We start from the raw sequence: 16,962 nt of genomic DNA, 5'->3' as shown, positions 1-16,962 counted from the left end.
TAACAATATTCCAGATTAACAAGAAGTTTCAAAGAATGAGCATCCAATTTCAGTCATCTCTGCTTTTTCCAGTGAAGACATTTTTCTTCTTTTCCTTAAAGCTGTATCAAATACTACACTCCAGTTTATAAAAGCTGTTCATCATTCTCAAGCTGCATTTATGTAATTGATACAACAGACTTTCATTAGCAGTCCTGTGCAGGATACCTAAATGGTGAGCTCCATGTAGAAAGAAAGACCAAAAGCCAGTCATCTGTACACACTAAATTAAGTGTTTATTTAAAAAGTAAACCTTCGGGCCTATTTCTAATTAAAAAAGGAAAAAATACATAGAAGAATCTATTAGATTAAGCAGTTAAAAGCCAGCAATATTACAAGCTGTTTACATACCAACATTTACATTAATTTAAAATAAGTGGCATGTCACCAACATGTAAAACAGACTTCAAGAGTCTTAAAAAAAAAATCAAGTTGACTTTTGAAGAATACAAGTCTACCACCTGTGTGACTGTTTGGTCATTCAGTTTATTATCCCCTTTTGCACTGAAATGTCCAGTCTTCAAATTATACAAGTGGATAACTAGCAGCTGTTGCAATTCCACAGTGGTTCTTCCTGTCTTTGGCCATGTAGATATATCCTTTGTCACCCCACTTCTCACCCCAGCTGTAATCAGAAATAAAAGGTTTATTTTCATACTCCAAAAGACTTCCTTACTATTCTTTCATGAAGTGTTTGAACTGAGAACTGCCTTTCATATTCACAGGAAATTTTAAACAGATGTACATAGCAGAAGGACAAAAAAAAAAAAAAAAAAAAAAAACAACAGAAAAGGTAGTGCAGCTGTACATGGAGGTCCATGCCTCACACGAGAACAATTTTGGACTACTGGAGCTCAGGCAATGCTCCCAGCCAATTTTAACAGAGGACACAAGACTGCAGGCAGCATGAGGGTGGTGTCCCAATAGTGCTGATAGCATGAGACTAACTCATGTGATATGCCCTTTGGCATTCTTTTTTTTCCTCCCAGCCCAGCAGGGTAACTACATTCTGAAAATTCAAATGTTATTTCATACAGTGAATAGCCCCACTGCTTCTGAAAATTCATGGCCCCCATTGCCACAACCTGTTTTTCCTTCTGCTCTCCTATGCACTATCACTTCAGTGCATCTACTCTTCTCATGGGCTAATCTTCCACCAAGCTTCCTTGATCCCTCAAATCAGCTGAAAAACGCAGAGGAATGCAATTGCTGCTCAAAGCCTACCTTACTAGCAGGTCAGCATCCTAAGCTGACTTTTAACTTCTACCCAATATCCCACGAACAGTCTCCACATTTTCCGTATGTAGATTTTAATTTCTGTTGCCTCTTCATACCTCCCTATGCCAAAAGACAAACTACCCTCCCTCCTCCCACAAAGAGTATGACACATAGAAAAGTTTTACCTGTTCTTAACAATCCAGTATTTCTTTCCATCTACATCTTCACCTTCAAAACCATAACCTACAACCAGAACACCATGGTCCAAGTCTTCACTGCTACAGTCTGGTTCATAGTAGATACCTGAGGAAGCATAAAATTGCACATGAACAAACTGATCTACTAGAATACTTGTGTTCAAAATTGTGTTGATTAGCTAGAGAAGCTGTGCAGTGAGGGAAGCGAAATGCATCTATGGGAGAAAGTAAGCAGCAAGCATAAGCATATACAGAATGTGGGAATCTGGACTAGAATTAAGAGGACTTATATGTCCTACTTCACAAACTCAGACTTTTTTGCTCTTAAACTGGAGAGTGAGTGATTACTGAGTATCCAAGAAGTTCCTCAGGCAAGTTACTAACAAATCCCCACCTGATTGATAAAACTGGAATGAAGAGTGTCCAGCATCAATAGCAACAGATACTGGACCCACAGCTGCTACTGCTTTCATGAGAGCTCTTTCATGTCCTTGAGGGACGTCAACAAAGCCAGTATCATTAGCAGCATTGTACTCTGCCTTGTAGCGACAGTCTTCATCATCCTGAATTAAGAGAAATAAGAAAACCACTAGTTACTACATAGTTCTCTACTTTACACACGAGTGAGCATAAGAACTACCAGACATACTACAAGTTCACTGCATTGAAAGCAAGACACTGAGAAGGACCCAGTTGTGTCTGGTCTTCTTTCAAAGCATTCCCAAAACTAAAGAAACTGCTTTTGAGTTATTTAGAGACGCAGAAAAAGGAAAAAAAAAAAAAAAAAAACAGGGTTGAGAAGCCCATAGTGAAAAGTTTACTGGGATGCAGAAGACCTTCACATCTAGGAACACTGCAGTCTCTAGTAGGGAAGACGAATTTCATTTCTGAGAAAACAATGTCCAGAATGCATTAATAGGCAAAGAAAGAGAGCCAAGTATTAATTAATTACAAAGCAGTCCAGGAACTGCTAATTGAGCAAGCACTTAAATCCACAGTCTGTCAGTCTGGAAAAACATGAAGAATGACTTAGAAATGACTCATTTTTAATGTATGAGTTTACAGTATTCCTGTATTTTGGGCTTTTTTTTTTTTCTTCACACAGTGAAATCTGAACTGCCTGTGTCACAGGCATTTGTTTCAGGAAAGGGGTCAAGTTTGGACATCTAGCAATTTGATATAAAAAAGTACGCATGTCCCTGCTTCATCTGTGTGATGAAACTAGAACTTCAGTTGCCTTTCCAACTAAAAGAACATGGGCCACATGCCTCAGTTGTTTACTTCTCATAATCAGCAAGTTTGTACTTCCTATAAACAACCAGAATTGCTGGAAGAGCCAAGTTTAAAAAAAAATTATAGGATACAGGCAGATAGAAACCCAAATCCTTCAAAGTTATTCACAGTGAATGTCACTGCTACTGCACATTCAGTCAACAGAAGACAAACTGCAAGGAAATTTTCTAGAGAGCAGCAGCACTGAAAGTAGAAAAAGCCCAAACATTAAGACTAATGCAACACCACACCATTTATTACCGCCCTTTTGTCCTCTCATGCCTGTTTAACTTTTGATAGATTTTTAGAGGTATTTTAGAAATCTGCTCATTACCTGCATTTATGCAGATTCAGCCCAAAAGCAGAATAAGACATAGTCAGATCTAAGAAAATCCACATTTGCTGCAAGAGTTATTTGGTCTGTGGGAAACAACCTATAATAGTTTAGTTATGAAAAGCACAATTGAAACCTTAGGACTAAGCAGCAGTTTGACAAGAACCAAGTCTTGGTTTGGTGTGTCATCAAAGACATCTGGCATCTGATAGGGGGAAGCAATAACAAGATTTGCTCTAGTTTTTCCAGATGGTCTGGAAAGATTTGATGATCTTTAAGGTCTTTTCCTACCTGAGCAATTCTATGATTCTATGATTTTGATCCCCTAAGATCAGTGCAGTATGCGACTGCTACAGAACCTGGGGCAAGCAGCCATTCTAGATTTCTTTAGAAGAATACAAGAGGAAAAGCAGATGTACTGATGGCTACTTAGCCTTCATCCTCTCCAGGTATTTGTTTATACAAAGTTTATTACACTTACAGTTTATACAAAAGATGCTGTATCTGCAGCATGTTCAGCTATGACATTTACCTTTGCAGTGTATGGGTAGGATTCCTCTGAATCGATTCCCCCATTATCTTGTACGTACTGGAAAGCCTGGTCCATGAGACCACCATTGCAGCCTTGATTTCCTTCTGGGCGGGAGCAGTCCACAAGATTCTGTTCACTGAGTGAAACAAGTTTTCCAGTTTTTCTGAAGTGCTGGCCTTCAAGAGCTCCTGTTGTGCTGAAAGCCCAGCAAGAGCCACACTGACCCTGAAAGTAAGAAGCAAAATCACAAATGGCTACGTTGGACATATTAAGCAATTACAGTTCCCATGCCATTGATCTAAGCATTAGAAAAGCAAAAGCTTCAAGACCAACTTCATTATCATGATTCTACTATGCTCAAGTAGAGACACTATTTTAGTTTTATGACATTTAGCACAGAAGGACTCCTTGATAATTCTACTGAGGTACAGAATTTTACTAAAATGGAACTTAATTCAGCATGCTTGCACTAGGGTTCATCAAACAACTCAACAGCATCTCTCCTCTGTGAACATGGAGGCAGCATTCAGGAAACTAGTTAAAAATCCAACAACACAGAATACCTGATCTTTAACTGGAGTTACATATCCCTTCTCTCTCCAGTCTACAGATCGTGGTGCTTCAAGGAAACTGGGCTCAAGAAACTGGGATCCTCTGTACTTCCTTTCTGACTTCTTGTGTATATAGCCATTCATCAGCTGTCTGAACTCCTCCGTCGTCTAAAGAAAATTGAAGACATAAAGTCACCATCTACTATACTACACACTGCTGTTTAGAAACAAATGTTTTATGCTTATGTACATACCATGTCACCAAACTGATTCATCCCCAACTTATAACTGTGTTTTCCCAATGAGTGATCCAGGTTATGCAGTTCAATCATTTTCAGATTCTTCTCCCATACCACTCTCCTCCAGCTTTCCTCTCTCTGAGAAGCCAGAAAAGCAACACTTCAGTGAGAAAGTTCAAAATCTCACTCAAGTGATAGCATGCTTCGTTATAATTTGTATACACAGGCAAATATGAACGCCTCTAAAAAAAAAAAGCTTCCATAAATGGTTATTTTGCCACTGTTATATGAAAAGCATAACTGAGCAGTTACATGAACAAAGCAAAAGGATTCAGGAAAAGAGAGGTTTAATTCAACAAATACATATCACGGGCAGCTTTAAAACAAAGCAATCATGACTCAGCTAATGGGGCCCAGCCGAGCACGGTTTGCATTTGCTGAGCTGAACACACATCCCAGGGGCCACCCAACAGGCACTCACCTCATGATAATCTTTACTGTGCCAGGACTTCCACAGCTGCCAGTGGCTGTCCAAATCGGGATCTAGTCTCGGTGCAGCAAAGGCCAGCCCCAAGCACAGGGACAGGATGGTCAGACACACGTTCATGTTGACGAATCTGCCGGAAATTGAGCAACGCCCATCGGGCAAAACAATACGCACACAAGCCCTGTTTGCCTCACAGCCACGTTGAAATACCCGGCTTGAAACAAATCCGTTCACAGCAGAAGACTCGGTTCCCCTCTTCCTTTACAAGAGCAAACAAACAAGATGGGCACAGATCCCGAAGAGAGCTCTCGGACCGGAGAAGAAAGCACTCCGCTCCTCCCCCAACCCCCTACTCGAGCTTCGAATCCCAACCCTCACCACCCCGGCCCCCCCGGGCCGAGCGGACTGCCAGGCTGCAGTCACCCTCCTCGCGGCCATGGTCGGCTCTCGAGGCCATCTTGTCCCTCCGCCCCACCACGCCAGGCCTCGGAGCCCTCGGCTGCGGCCGTAAACAAGGGCGGGCGGAGCGGCCCAAAACCGGGGCCGGCGGCAGGGCGGCTTAGCAGGAGCCTCGCCAGGAACGGCGGCCCCATTCCTACGTGCCGGCAGCGCCTGCAGCGGCGGGGGCCCGCGGAACCCCGGTAGCGCCTGCAACGTCTTCACGTAGCTCACCTCGATCGACACCAGAGTAACAAACAAAAACCACGGCACGGCTCAGCCGGCGGCGGCACCGCTGCCCCTTCTTTTATAGCCACCACGGCCGAGCCCGCCCCACCGCGCCGATTGGCGGCAGCGCCAGGACTCGCCCCGCCCGTCCCACTCGGGACGGGGCCGCGGCTGAGGTAGAGGTTTGCGCTCTGGCTCTCCGAGTGCCGCCGTCGGCTGCGGTCAGGCGGGGGTTGGGCCTCGGCGGTGCGTGAGGAGCTCGCCGAAGCGGTCTGTCGGCCGCCCGGGCACCGAAGGGTGGCTGCCCGTCTCGGTGGCAATTGCTCGCCCTGGGGGTCCCGCAGTGCCCCGGCTGTTATTTTAGGCGGTGTTTGTGTTGCGATGCGGAGGGGCTGGCAAGCGAGAGGGGTGGAGTATTTAAGCTGTTGGGAGTTCAGTATAAAACTCATAACTGACAGAGCGTAAGGCAACAAATCTGGAAGGAAAGGAAGAAAGGCCTGTTGTTTGAAACCGCAGAAACACAAGTGCGGCCCCACTGATGGCTTTCGATCAGATCGAGCCGATGGGCAGCCTGGGAGCCTTGCGTGTTGTCCCTTTGAAACTCAGAGGCCTGCTGGGGCACAAACCAGGGCGTGTGACTTCACTGGTTCTTTCCTTCTGCTTTGTTTCTTTCCAGACAGGTGCCGGCCTTGCTGCAGCCAGTTCCAGCCTGGGAGCACTGCTGCTGCTTGCTGGAAGCTTCTGTACATTTGCTGCAGAGCACAGTTTTGTTCCTGATCTGATGCCAGGCACATGTGAGGGGCATCTCGCTCATGTCCAGGTGTGCTGCAGCACTTGCAGTTACACTAGTATGAGAAGCACTTCAAAGAAAGTTTCCCCCCTCCCCCCCAATTTGTTTTTTTCAATATGTGAAAACTGTTTTTTTCTTGCCTCTGGACCTGATATAGTAAGAATCAGGTGTTTCACCACGTTATGGCTAGTGATCATAGAGATATCACCTAGTAGTGTCTCCTGAAAAGCAGAGAAAAACACCGAGAGTTGGAGCACAAGTGAGATATTAAACCATTTGTGTGTGGACTTAGTGTGGGAGCAGACAGTTTTTTAACAGGGTGTTTGACTGTAGAAGTAAAATAACTGTAGGAGCTATATGAGGCTCCTCTGTAAATTATTGTAAAGACAGCATTTCCCTTGTAAAGATTGCTTTCCGTTACAAACATGGAGTAAAATGCAGAGCTTGTGAACTGTTGCACAACAGAGAAAAGGCAGAAATCACATGATAGGTGTTTCTCCCTTTTTTGATGTCTTAAGACACAAAATGTGTCACAACACACAAGGACAAACAAAATGTGTTTCCTTAACCAGATTTTCATGGGAACAGCTTTTGGCCTGAGGAAGGCCCGCAGAGCCAACACACAATGAGACACTGAAGAGGTTGTCTTGTCTTTTCAAAGTTCTCATTGCACACACACACGCACAGAGAGAGAGAGAGAGAGAGAGAGAGAGAGAGAGAGGGAGTCCTGAAGTGTAAATACACCAACAATAATAAACTTGCCTTGCAAAACCTGTGAGAAAACAAGACATTTTAAAGCTGAGCTGCTTACTTAAGTCAAAGGCTGTATACAAACGCTCAGGGCTGTCAGGATGGTTTTATGCAGGCAGGCATGCCGCTTTGAGCAGGAAAACATGAGGTCTTTGTGAAAGAAACATTGAACGAATTTCCTCAGAGTTGGAATGCAGCAAATACATACTGGAGGCATCATGATTTTTAGTAATTACTTGCTCATCATTTCTAATAGTTGCTTTGCAAGGATGTGTTATCAAATTTCAAAAGATGTCTATGACGGTTCTGAAAGTTTATGTTTTGCCCAAAATTTCTGTGGTTTGTTACAGCTAGTAGCAAGCTGACCATATATCCACCATAGAAGCAATTTTTTTTTGAAAGAAGAAAAAAGCATGGCATAAACTGCATCAGTGTGCATTTGCACAGCATCTATTAAGTGTATAAACATACAAAAACCTCACTAGCCTTGTGCTTTCTGTTCAACTAAACATTTACCACTTGTATTTTTAATTGCCAAACAGCAGTTATTATTGTTATCAAAGGCTTGCCTTTCCTAAGGAAAATGTTCTATTTCCTTATTTGTAAGGAGAATTTAAAATACATACACTGCATAAAAACGTACATTTGTATTTTTCCAACTTGAAACTTTGCTACATGGCTAATTTATGTGCAAATGATTCATGAAAATGATCTCATTTCATAATTTGTGTAACTTATGGGGTCTTGTGGGGTTTTGGGGATGGGAGGATGATAGTGAGTTGTGCTATTTGAAAAGTTTTTACTTCACAGCTCTTTGCTGGTGTGCTGTGCAGTGAGACTTTTTCAGTCCTGTGTTTTTGTTTCTGCAACTGTATCTGATACCAACTGAAAATTGATAGGCTACGTTTAAGGTTCCAATGAACTGTGGAGAAAGACTGCTTTTTGAGACGGGCAAGATGTTTAGCTGGAATTACAGGAGATAAGTCAGAATTACAGTCTTGCACCATGAATCCCATGTGTGTATCTACTGTGCTGCCTCTTTCTGTGAGTACTCATAGTGCATGTTCACAACACGCAAAAATGTCAGATGCCATTCTCACTGTGAAGCTAAGCTCACATTACAGATTTCTTTAACTACCTTATAGAGCAAATAACATCAGAGAATTTTCTGGAAATACTTGAAGGTAACAGATGTGCTTTCACCTTCAGCACATTAAATTTCAGTTTGCTCTGAATCATTACTACTATGTGGATATATCAATTTCCCAGGTATTTTTGGAGGTTGTTCAGCTATTTTCTCCACTTTTTTTTTTTTTTTTTTTTCAAAAGCTAGATTCCATTCTGCTCCTCCCAACTCTGCCCTTAATTTCATCACTGTACATTGGTGAAAATTCTCTCTGCCTTCAGTACTCACCTAGTCATCCTGCCTAAAACATTTATTCATCCCAGCCGCACTGTGGCTTCTGACTAGATGAATGGCAATGATCACAACTTGGCCATCACAAGAGTGCCACTTAAAAACCTGTGATGGGAAGCTGGCGTAGGACTCCTGTTTTCAGGCTCCTGTGCAAACAACTCCTGTTTGAGAGTTGTCTTCAGTGTGAAGACCACCAACCACACTGCAGAGGCTGTTGACAGCTAAATATGCCTTATTATATAGCTAATATAGTTTTATAGTATAGTTTTATTTCCAGTGCTGCTTTTAGGCCATAGATGGTGCTGTCACAGCACTGTTTCTGTTGCTCCTTTCTTACAACAAAATGTGTTCACACACCAAATTGCAGTGTGAAGGTGTTCTGGTCAAGTGAATGATGGGCCAGTAGAAGTGCTTAGAGATAATGAATGGGCAGATATAGCTAGAAATCTTTTTTCATCAAATGCTTCTACCTTTTTGATGTCTACTGCAGTCACACCAGCCACAGCAGTCTTTGTCCTTTTGAAAACACCCCTGCGGGGACTAGTATCTTCTGCACAAAGCATTCCTTTGAAGAGTGAAAGCCAGAGAACCTCCTTCAGCCTCAGACAAAGCCAAGCAATGTCAGTCTATAGATAGCTGTGTTATTCACAGTAGTCACAGCACTTTCTTCAATAACATAGAAATCAAAACTCTGAAAGATGACAACCTCTGTTGCCTATTAATTCATCTCTCTCTTTTCTGGAAGGAAACTTCCCAAATTATTTCAAGAATAACAGCATTTGAGGAACTCCTTTTGTGCAAAATTCTAGCTATTTTGGCAAAGACCTTCCATTCTTCTCAGAGGCAAGAACAACCCCTTAACTGGTCATGTTCCCATTGCAACAGCTCCAATACTGTTCTCAGCTTCCACAAGTCACCACATGACAGGAGCTGTGTATTTCTCAATAGGCACAAGAACTTGTATAATGGTGTGCTGCCTTTATAGTTGGAGGTTTAAACTCAGCACTAATCTCCAGGGAAACTTCAACATGAAATTCAGCTGCCACTGCACATCCCAATAACGATGCACACCATCTCACCACAGCTACTTTCATTATTTGAAGTCAGAATTTCTGAAATTTGTTTTCTTCTTCAATGCCCATTTTTGTCTTCATTATCCTGGTGCAAATGCAAAGAGGAATGTGCTTACCTGGAAAAAGACCCAGAAATCCAAAAAAGCAAAGCTCTTCTGCAAAGTTAGCTGACTTGCAAAGCTGCAGCAGGTTGACAATATATCAGAAACATCTGTTCAATGTGAATAAAATAAGCTATGTCCTACTTCTCGGTGACAATGGTGGGCACTAAAGAAGATCCATGGGCCAGCTATCTCAAGGTAAATTATGTGCCATGCTCTTTACTGAAGTGAAGATGAGTGGTTTGTTCAGATACCGTTTCTTATAACAGGAAAGAAAAGGCACTACATTTAGTCAAACATAGGGGTTTTTTTTTGTTGTTGATTGTTTTTGTGTGTGTGTGTGTTAATCTGTAGACCAAATCTCAAGAGCTTTACTCCTCAATTACACAAATCTGAATTAGTTTAATTAAAAACTATGGTTGTGGATGTGTTTATTTAAACCTGGAGAAATCCCTCTGTCTTAAATTTGATTATCTACTCTCAAATGCAAACTATGACATTTCACTGCAAGCTTTTGCTGTTTAATGTTGATTCAGTTTTTAAAAAAGCACACAAACATTTCAGAGAGCGCTGTACTAATTTTAGATACCAGTGCCTGGCTTATGTGTAAAATATGCCAGAGACACATTTGTCTGTAGGAAAACAGAACACTAAAAATATATGTCAAATTTCTTTTCAGCAAAATAATCAAGCTGTACTTGTATTTTACAGTAAAGGTTCTTACAGAAAACAAGTGTAGTAAGTTTTCGAAGTGATTGTTTCAGACAGTTAGAAGGATGTGAAAAAACTGTTGTGGAACAGATGTATCTGTGTTACTTTAAGAAACACTGCTTACTTTAATACGTATTTTTAATTCTAGTTTCAGTAATGTTTTAGAAACTGTCAACATTTTTTTACATCACTTAATTTGAACATGAGTGATAAAGAATACAAAAAAAGCCTGAATAGTTTTCATTCTTGCAGCTCCATACAAATTCCTTTCTCCCTGGCATTCCTCACCAGAGACCTCAGGTGCCTTTGGAGTTTATAATGATCCTTCAACATTTGTAAGTATCCACTTAATCTTTGTTTTGTTCTCCTTAGTAAGAAATCAGATTTAAAGGGTGCTTCTGCTGAAACACCCATAGTGAAGTCAGTTGAGTCGTTGGTAGGTTAGAGAAGAAGCAGAGTCAGCTTTAAGGGAAAACCGGCAGGGTTCTGTGGGCTTTCTGACTACCTTGGAGATGTCTGGGGAGTAGCAACACAGTCCTTCTGAAGCAACTTTTTGTTTTTAGAGGTCTTGTGATCTCGGAAGAGATGAAAAGCAACAGATAAAACTACATTCCAGTTTCCCTGATTGCCTACAAGGCAAAGGTGGCTTCAATTTACATCTCAATATCTCACTTGGTCACAGGAATTGGGGAGTGATGAAAGGAACTGCCTTGCAAGAAAGAAAGAGGGGGGAGATCTATTATCACTTCTTCTTCAAGGTTGGGTTTTCTCAAATGCCTCAAATATTAATTTCCTGTGAGTTTTTCTCTTGAAGTTACATTTGTATGTGTGTAAAAAAAAATGTTTTTTTTCTTTAATCTGTATTTTTTTTAAGAGCCTAAATACTGAATCATACATGAAATCAGCTCTTGAAGCTTTAACCACTCTGTAGACTCGTGCACCTGAAAATGCGAGTGTTGATTAGCTAGATTCCTTAGTCTTCACTCAGTGTGTCTGATTTCTAGCGGACAGTCATTTCTGAGCACTGTAAAGTTTGTTCTAAAAGTTGGGGAAATGGGGAAGTATCACATTAACTTGCTAATATTGAAGTTTGCAGATGTAGAATCATTTTCACATCAAATTGGTGTTTCTCTAAAACTTAGCGAATGTTGATGATTTTTCTCCCTCGTGTTAAAAATGTTTCTTTACAAGTTTCACATGCAAGCAGTTACTGTTTCCTTGCTATCTTAAAAGTTTTTATTCTATCAAGCTGGATACTGCAAATCCTGTCTGTGTTGTAAGGTTCCACTCACTAAGACTGAATTTTTACTACCCATTCTTACTCTAGAGATCACAGTGAAGGCATTCTAAGAAAATTCTTAGAGGGCTTGGCGGAGCACTTCATATCCATTTGAATTTAAAGAAATAAAAGGCTAAAGTTTCTGTTTTCTAAAGGAAGTAGTAATAAAGTTCAGAGAGGTATAAACCTTTAAGTCCCTGAGTGCACCTTTTGTGCTTCAGCAAGATGTTGCAAACAGTTGCAGAGCATGAAAGAAAATCTATTTGTCTGTCTCCTGTTCTCAGAGCAGGGCTGTCTAAAGGGCAAGTTGACATGCTGGAAAACATTTCCAATGATAAGGTTAGAGACTGCGAGGAATTATTTTTAAACTTAAAAGCTACAAGCTGGACTTGATTAACATATCATGTGAGGGAAGGTTAAATAAAAGCTACTTACAGAAAGGAGAGAGGCAACTGAAGCAATCAAATACTGATTTAAACTTTGTTTTCCTTACAGTCAGCTATGAGGAAAAAGAAACGAGTTCACGTGCTTTTTGGGTAAGAACAAAGGTGACTCACAGTCGCTTCTATTCCCCCTTGACAAATGGGAAGAATGAGGGGAAAAACAAAGCAGTTCTACTGTTGGCAGTGAAGTAAAATGAATGACCCATAGATTTTTCACTCAAGGCTCTTCACAGAGGCATGTTAAATAATAATGTGTTCCTTTTTCTCATCTTAGGCTAATAATAATGCATGCAAATATTAGCTCATTTTGTGTTTGCAAATAGATGCGGTAAAAATGAATGCAATATGCATTGCCATGCTTGTCTCTGAGGTCCTGCTGAAGCAAGCTCAGCCCGTTGCACACCAGGATGCTGGTAACTTCTGCCAAATTGATGTAATCATTTCAAATATTTTAATCACCATTTCTATAATCGTTCTTTAATCACTGTGTCCTCAACAAGCTACACCAGAACTTTTGCCGGACCTTTATGGTCACCAAAGATTTGTTTGATGGGAATCTCCTCAGTATCAATGGTGTAGAATCTCCTCTGTCCTCTCTATCTTTGATGCACCCTCAGCCAGTGGTGCATGCTAAACATACATCCTGAAACTTCAGGACAGCACAGCTGGAGGAAAGGGAAGGCTGTGCTGGTTCCTGTAGAGGCTCTGAAAGTGAGTAAGCATGAAGGGCCATTCATCTGGATGTGAGATGAAGCTGAAAGAGTTTTAAAATAGTGTAGTTAGTGATCAGCATTAAACAAGTAATGTCCTGATGACTCCGTGACAAGGCAATAGCACAGCCTTCACAGAGCGGAGAACTGAATTGCTGCTCCTTCTACTTGTCTCAATAGCAGCTATTAGCTCATGCAATTTCTTCTTGCTCCTTACAGAAACATTCACAGGGAGTTTTCTAGACGTTACTGCTAGGCCTGCAGAGGAGAACAGTGAGTGGCTGACACAATATTCATGCAGTCAAATCTCGTGCCCACCACCAGTCTTTCTTCTCTCTCAAAAAAAGCAATCTCCTGATGCTTAGTTGTTCAGTGCTAGGAGAGTGGGCTTGCACAGGATTATTGCTGTGGTGCCTATGGTTCCACATAGCTGTGCTGGACTGTTGCCCAGCTGTCTAAAATTTGAGCTTGCTCAAATATGCATTTCACCATTCATGTGCCAGCATCTTTTACTAGTAAATCTCTCCCTCCTCAGGCAGCATTTCTGGAAGCGAGGACCTCAAGTATCAACCAAGTAGACTGTTTTACACACTGACTTGCAATAAACTCATTACCTGCAATAGCCTTGGTTTGATGCAAAAATCCAACCTTTGCCCATCACTGGTAAGAGGATTTTCCCAATACCATGTACCTGAGGTGGCTCCTGCCCCCATTCCCCTGACAGAGCCCCATATACTTCCCATTAGCATGCTGGGCAGACAGCTGAGCACACAGTGCAATCCAAACACAGTGCTGGCACTTCCCTGCTTAGCTTCTGTTAAGGAGTTTGGATTTGATTCAACAAACAACTGTTCAAAACACAAGATCTGTGTGAGTGACGCCAGCTTGGGCTACTTCAATTGACAAAGCCATGCTGTGGGGTCACAGAAGTGGAGGGGGGAAGAGTGTCCTCTCAGAATCACTGGGATTAGTTTGCCTGGCTACTCCAGCCACCACTTCTCTGCTCAGGGGTTTGCTGTGCACTTTGCCCTGTCACTCAGATCCATAAATGGGTAAGTGCACAGCACAGACTGACCACAAAAGGTTACTCCCCAAACCCTTAGATGAGAGAGTCAGGAAGGAAAGAGCTAACAAACTATCAAAGAATTTAGAAATCCAGAATTTGTCTATAAAATCTAATTTTGTGGCCATTTTTATTGTATGTCACGTCTGAAAATTAATGATTTGCCATTTTTGCTGTTTATGATTTCCAGATGTAATTCTACACAAGATAATTAGAGCAAAGTCCTTTAAGAGTCATCATTTTGTCTAATTAATATAGCTTCCAGATGTACTGCTTATCTATGATAAATTCCTAAGTATAAGCTTGTATAACAAGAGCAGCATTCTCTAAATGGGGGCTCAAATTAAAAAAAACTAACCAATCAGTAAAAATTAGGTGAAAACTAGGTGTCCTTAGAAAACCTGTAGCCACACATAGACAAAATGAGAGGGGGGACATCTCTCCAAATGACCACTGAAGAATTCCACATAAGCACAGAAGACTGTGTTTGTGTAATCTTGTAACTGTAGTAATCTCATGAATATGTAATAGATAGATGTATCTTGTGTATTAGCTAGATGTGTATTGAGAACTTTTGGATTATAAATAGCAGATAGTGAGATGACTCGGGCACACTTGATTTGTGAAGATAAGCACCTGGTGCCCTGCACAGAAATAAAGCATTGTCTCCTCTCCAAACACTTGACTTTTCTATGTGTTTCAGGAGATTTTGAAATTGACAACATACATACAATGGTAAAATATCAATGCAAATGCAAAAAACGTTTTTTAATCATTCTTTTTTTCCAAGCAAGAATAGTGTTTGTTGAATTATGTTTTGTTTGCTTTTTATTTTTGTTTTGTTTTGTTTTTTTAGGCATGAATAATAAGTGTTTCATGAAATAGTGTATACATACATAACATTACAAACTTTGCTTTGTATTTTGTTCCATGTGCTGAATTTGCACTGTCCTAAAGCACTCACAGAATGTGTATGAAAATTATTAGAAAAAAAGGTAAGCCATTAGTGTAAAAACACATTTTAACAGCATTCTGTACTTAGTATACTAAAGATGATTTACATTAAAATATTCCTCCAAAATAGTATTAAAATTTCCACACCTTGAAACAGTTGAACTAAACCTACCACGTCCTCTACCCAAATACCAGCATTAGACTTGGTTGATTTCTAATAATTAATAGGGGTGGCACAATCTACCTGAGATGAGCCCACTCATCCTTCAGCACTTGTCAACATTATAAACGGGCACAGGATGTCCACTGCCTGGTATTCATGCCTTCAGTTGCCTGCATTGTATGAAGGGGACTGAAAATTTTAATCAACTTATATAAAGCTACTACATCAAGCCTACCACACAGGCTGTCTTTAAAAAGTAGTTGAGGTAGTCCAGGCTCAGGCGGTTAGCCAGCATTCTGTGTTTGCTGTTTTTTGCTCTTTTGGTTGGTGTCCTTTGTGAAGGACACTACCTCTGCTGAGGGACACACACCTGAAGACCATAGGCTGCAGCAGGCCCTAGGCTTCCACATGGGAGGCTGCACACCTGCTGGACTGTCCCTGCCGAGCACACCAGACCAGGTCTGCAGCAGCCTGCTTCCACAGCACATCCCTTCTGCTGCCAGTGGCCTTGCTGTGGCCTTGCGTGACGTGGCACATGTATCATCAAAATGTTGCCTAAATTTTAGAGATGAATGCCAATTCTCAAACTGATTTTCTAATTTTTTTTAAAGATAAAATGTTAGTACCCTCTTTGAAGAAGGCTTGGAACTATTTCATGCAAAACACTGGAAACATTACAAGAGTTCCTCAGCTCAGTTCATAATTCACAAGCCCAGATCTAGTTCTGCAACCTGAATTCAGTACAGACCCTGGAGAAGGAGGAAGCAGCAGAACTGAAATGTGCAGGTCTATTGAGGTCTTGGCTGAGCTTCTGGTCTCCTAAAGTAGAGGATGTGGAAGACATTGGGTCCATGCCCTCACACAATATGGCAAAGATACATCTGTACAGACCCATGTGCAGAGTGCAGTGTTTTTTTTTTTTTGTCATAATAAGACTGCAGATAGACAGACTTACAGACTTGGTTGGCTCTTAATAGGTGAGACATTTTTTTCCAGTAATGTTTTGCCCTCAGGTCCTTGGACAACCTTCTCATCCTCAGTTTTGTACTTGCAATTGTGTTCATGCATATCTTCCTCGCCTGTGCTTTGCTCCTTTCTGTGCTTTAATTGCTCATTCCTCTCTCTGGTTCCAGGAACAGCCAGCATTACCTCACCTTACCTAAAGAGTTTTGAAGTTACTAGCACAAGTGTTTTTCTCACTGAGTTGAAAGTGTACCACAAACCAAGGACTTTTTATAAACAGAGAATGCAAGCAGAAATTCACCAATTCACCACAGTTAGCTTTTTCCATTTTCTTGTTTTGGAAGGACAAGAAAATACTCGGTCTCATGTGAATCACAGCAAAACACTCTGCTTTTTACATCCATATGTAGGCTTGATAAAGGCTGGTTTGTTTAGCAGTAGGGATCAGGAAATCATTTTAAGGGTCAATATATTAGTGTAACAAAAGGAATCAATGAGTGCTAGTTCTAAAAGTTTCCATTTCAATTTTGCTTGGTGTGTGAACAGCCTTTTGTTTTCTCAATGATTCTGCTTCACAGGGAGCACTGGAGTCAGATTACTTTTATCTTCGCATCACAGGTGCAAGGACTTTTTCCCTGGACTTCACATATATTGTTTTGGAAATTGCTCATTATGGCCTAACAAGCAATGGAAGTTTGCCTAATTGGGGAAAAACAGCTAGAATTTAGCCAAAAGTCTCAGTGATTAAGATGGTGATGGAAAAATGGGCAGAAAGTAAGTGGACATAGGACCACCTTAGATGCAGCTGTGCATGCCCAGAGGGACACTAGCATATAATAATGAATTCTTGGAAAAGAATGAATATGTATGCCAATGTTACTGCATATGTATGTCTTAACCATTTAAATGTAGAACTTGAACTCTGAGAGCACATGCTTGTTTTGTCTAATTGCCCAGTAGATATCATGAGGAATAAGGGAATGCCACTTCTTAACATCACATCGGAGTTA

The 16,962-nt window shown here is 41.1% G+C and overlaps 1 protein-coding gene across 1 annotated transcript; it reads right to left on the bottom strand.

Annotated features, from left to right (window-relative positions):
- Window positions 1-505: 505 nt before the first annotated feature.
- Window positions 506-5,624, bottom strand: CTSL (cathepsin L). Its single transcript, XM_042877542.1, has 8 exons — window positions 5,542-5,624; window positions 4,864-4,999; window positions 4,398-4,520; window positions 4,156-4,311; window positions 3,593-3,817; window positions 1,849-2,017; window positions 1,443-1,560; window positions 506-664 (listed from the first exon to the last, which is right to left on the bottom strand). The coding sequence occupies exons 2-8, from the start codon at window positions 4,987-4,989 to the stop codon at window positions 565-567; spliced, it is 1,017 nt and encodes a 338-aa protein (XP_042733476.1). The 5' UTR covers window positions 4,990-4,999; window positions 5,542-5,624; the 3' UTR covers window positions 506-564.
- Between the last annotated feature and the right edge of the window lie 11,338 nt (window positions 5,625-16,962).

The sequence above is a fragment of the Lagopus leucura genome, unplaced genomic scaffold (genome assembly GCF_019238085.1).
Source record: "Lagopus leucura isolate 7727_CA_CO unplaced genomic scaffold, USGS_WTPT01 Super-Scaffold_100018, whole genome shotgun sequence".
NCBI classification, from domain to species: Eukaryota; Metazoa; Chordata; class Aves; order Galliformes; family Phasianidae; genus Lagopus; species Lagopus leucura.
This window is presented reverse-complemented; position numbering and strand designations above follow the sequence as displayed.

What these genes read in the sequence shown, in the direction of transcription:
- CTSL (XM_042877542.1), bottom strand. Translation starts at nt 4,989, where the DNA reads ATGAACGTGTGTCTGACCATCCTGTCCCTGTGCTTGGGGCTGGCCTTT. An exon ending in TAACTCCAGTTAAAGATCAG is followed by an intron (nt 3,818 to 4,155) that starts GTATTCTGTGTT and finishes TCTTACTTTCAG; the next exon opens with GGTCAGTGTGGCTCTTGCTG. An exon ending in TACTGGATTGTTAAGAACAG is followed by an intron (nt 665 to 1,442) that starts GTAAAACTTTTC and finishes TTCTGATTACAG; the next exon opens with CTGGGGTGAGAAGTGGGGTG.